Source organism: Brassica oleracea, chromosome C8 (assembly GCF_000695525.1).
Source record: "Brassica oleracea var. oleracea cultivar TO1000 chromosome C8, BOL, whole genome shotgun sequence".
NCBI lineage: Eukaryota > Viridiplantae > Streptophyta > Magnoliopsida > Brassicales > Brassicaceae > Brassica > Brassica oleracea.
Window position 1 is genome coordinate 28151311 of NC_027755.1, and position 2272 is coordinate 28153582.

Genomic DNA, 2272 nt, shown 5'->3' on the forward strand with positions numbered 1-2272 from the left:
GTTAAAATTGCAAATTAAAAAAAAAAATTCATTAGAAACCTATATTATTTTAATATCTATTTGAATAAATTAGGTTTCCATTATATTTTTATATTATTTTTGAAGTGTTTTTTTATTTGCATATCATTTTAGCTTCTAACAATTTTAAAATGTCTTATAAAAATAATTATATATATATACTTAATTTAAGATTAAATTAAATTTACAAGCCAGTTTGACCGGTGCAACCATTGACCTAACTGCAATGGCAAGTCAACGTTCGGTTTGGTTTTCAAAACATTGATGGCGAGAATAAAATATCTTCCCATTTATAATAAATAAAATAAATAAACATTATTGATAACAACAAAATATATACAATCTTAAATTTATATAATAGAATTTTAAATTTAAATAAAAGTCAGTTCATTGTCTATACTTAATTTTTCAGATTTTGAGAGTGATTATTTTCTACCAACATTTTGAAGATAGAAAATATAAAACTACAGATAAAAATATTACAATAATTATTATGTAAGTTATTTATATCAAAAATAAAATGAGGGTTTTTATAAAAAAAATTAGAAAAACTATATTTTGTAAAAAAATTGTTCATTATTAGTATTACATATGAAAGTTTTACATGCATTAACTACAGTGATTTTTCAATCATTATCTTTTCTAATTAATTTAGCATTCCATTTCTTCTGGATTTTAACTAAAATTTTATTATACAATATAAAATACATATAAATAAAATGATTGGAAATTTGTTTAATAGACTAACCGCGGCAAAAAAATCTAGTAGTGAATAAAAGTCAACCACCGATAGAGGATAGTAATGTATAATGGTATAATCTGAGAAGGAAAATTAAAATAAACATATAAAAAATAAAATCAAATAAAACGGCAAATATAAAAGAGGCAACTGGTTCCATTGAAGAAACCCAATTTTGTATATCTCCTCTCTTCCTTCAAAGTCTGAAACTCTCATCACCGTCTCTGTTTCGCTTAAATGCCCCAAGTCGATCTTGAAACCTTGGTTTCTTCAGTCTGCTCCGGTGCCCCCGACCGGAAAATCGCATGCGAGACCCTCTCCGACGACAACTCAGCTAACGCCCCGATGATCCGACCCGTTTCAAACTCCGTCACGAGTCCTATCGATGTTCCACCTGAGTCTTACTCCGTATCAAAAGAAGCAGAGCTCGAGTGGTTCAACGAGAACGCCTTCTTCGAGCGGAAAGGATCACAGAAAGGAATCTCATCCTCCACTCATCATCCGAACTCCAATTCGAGCTCTCAGAGAGTTTCTCTCAAATCCAAGACGTCGATCATCAGATTACCGAAACCGCAGAAGACGTGTTTCAACGAAGTGACGAAGCGGAGAAACTGCAGAATCGCGAGGACACTCATGATCCCGAAGCGGATCGGGTCGCGGTTGAAGTCGGAGCCTTCTTCTCCGAAGGTCTCTTGCATTGGTACAGTGAGATCCAAACGTGACCGGAGCCGCCGTATTCAGAGACAGAAATCCGGTCGAACCGATTCGTTTAAAGATAAACCGGTTCCGGTTAAGAAACCCGGGTTTTTCGCTACCTTCAGAGCCATCTTCAGAACCGGTGGCGGTTGCAAAAACCTCTCCGCGACTGGAGCCCACGCTCCGCAGAGGGATGTCGCCATTCCGGGGAGAAGTTCCGGTGATATCAGAGGAAGGCTTCCGCCGGAAGAAGTCGGGAAATCTTCTCCGCCGAGGATGAGTATCACTTCGAGGAGATCTATAGACGGTGAGGAACCGGTATTACCCGGTTTAGGCGGGGTGACTCGGTTTAAATCGGGGAGAAGACCGGATTTGTTGGTAGAAGTTTGACGTGGCGTGACGTGCGGCGTTTACGGTGTGGACAGGTGAGAGTCGGTGGGGTCCAGTCCCGTGTTTCAAGCTTACGGAGTAAACAAGGATGGTGATTGGGTTGTTGGCTGTTCATGGGCTTTTGTGGGGCCCATGAGCGTGTGTTATTCGGAAAGTCGTTAGTGTTGACGTGGCAACCAGTTTAACGGAAACACGGCATAGAAAGAGAACAGGCGCACACTTTTGATTTGGTTTCTCGCGTTCAAACCAAACTTCCACCGTTTTGTATATCTTACTAATATTATATTGTGCCCCTTTTTTCTTCTTAAGACTTTGATTTTGATTAGTTTTGCTTTTTTTTTGGGACCTTTTGGTTGTACATAGCTGTTTCTATAACTTATTTGTCTATGTGTTTGCTTGTAGAATTTATCAATAATGTAAAAAATACTT

The 2272-nt window shown here is 37.3% G+C and overlaps 1 protein-coding gene across 1 annotated transcript; it reads left to right on the top strand.

Annotated features, from left to right (window-relative positions):
• The first annotated feature begins 811 nt into the window (after positions 1-811).
• Positions 812-2272, top strand: LOC106308166. Its single transcript, XM_013745300.1, has one exon. The coding sequence runs from the start codon at positions 995-997 to the stop codon at positions 1841-1843; it is 849 nt and encodes a 282-aa protein (XP_013600754.1). The 5' UTR covers positions 812-994; the 3' UTR covers positions 1844-2272.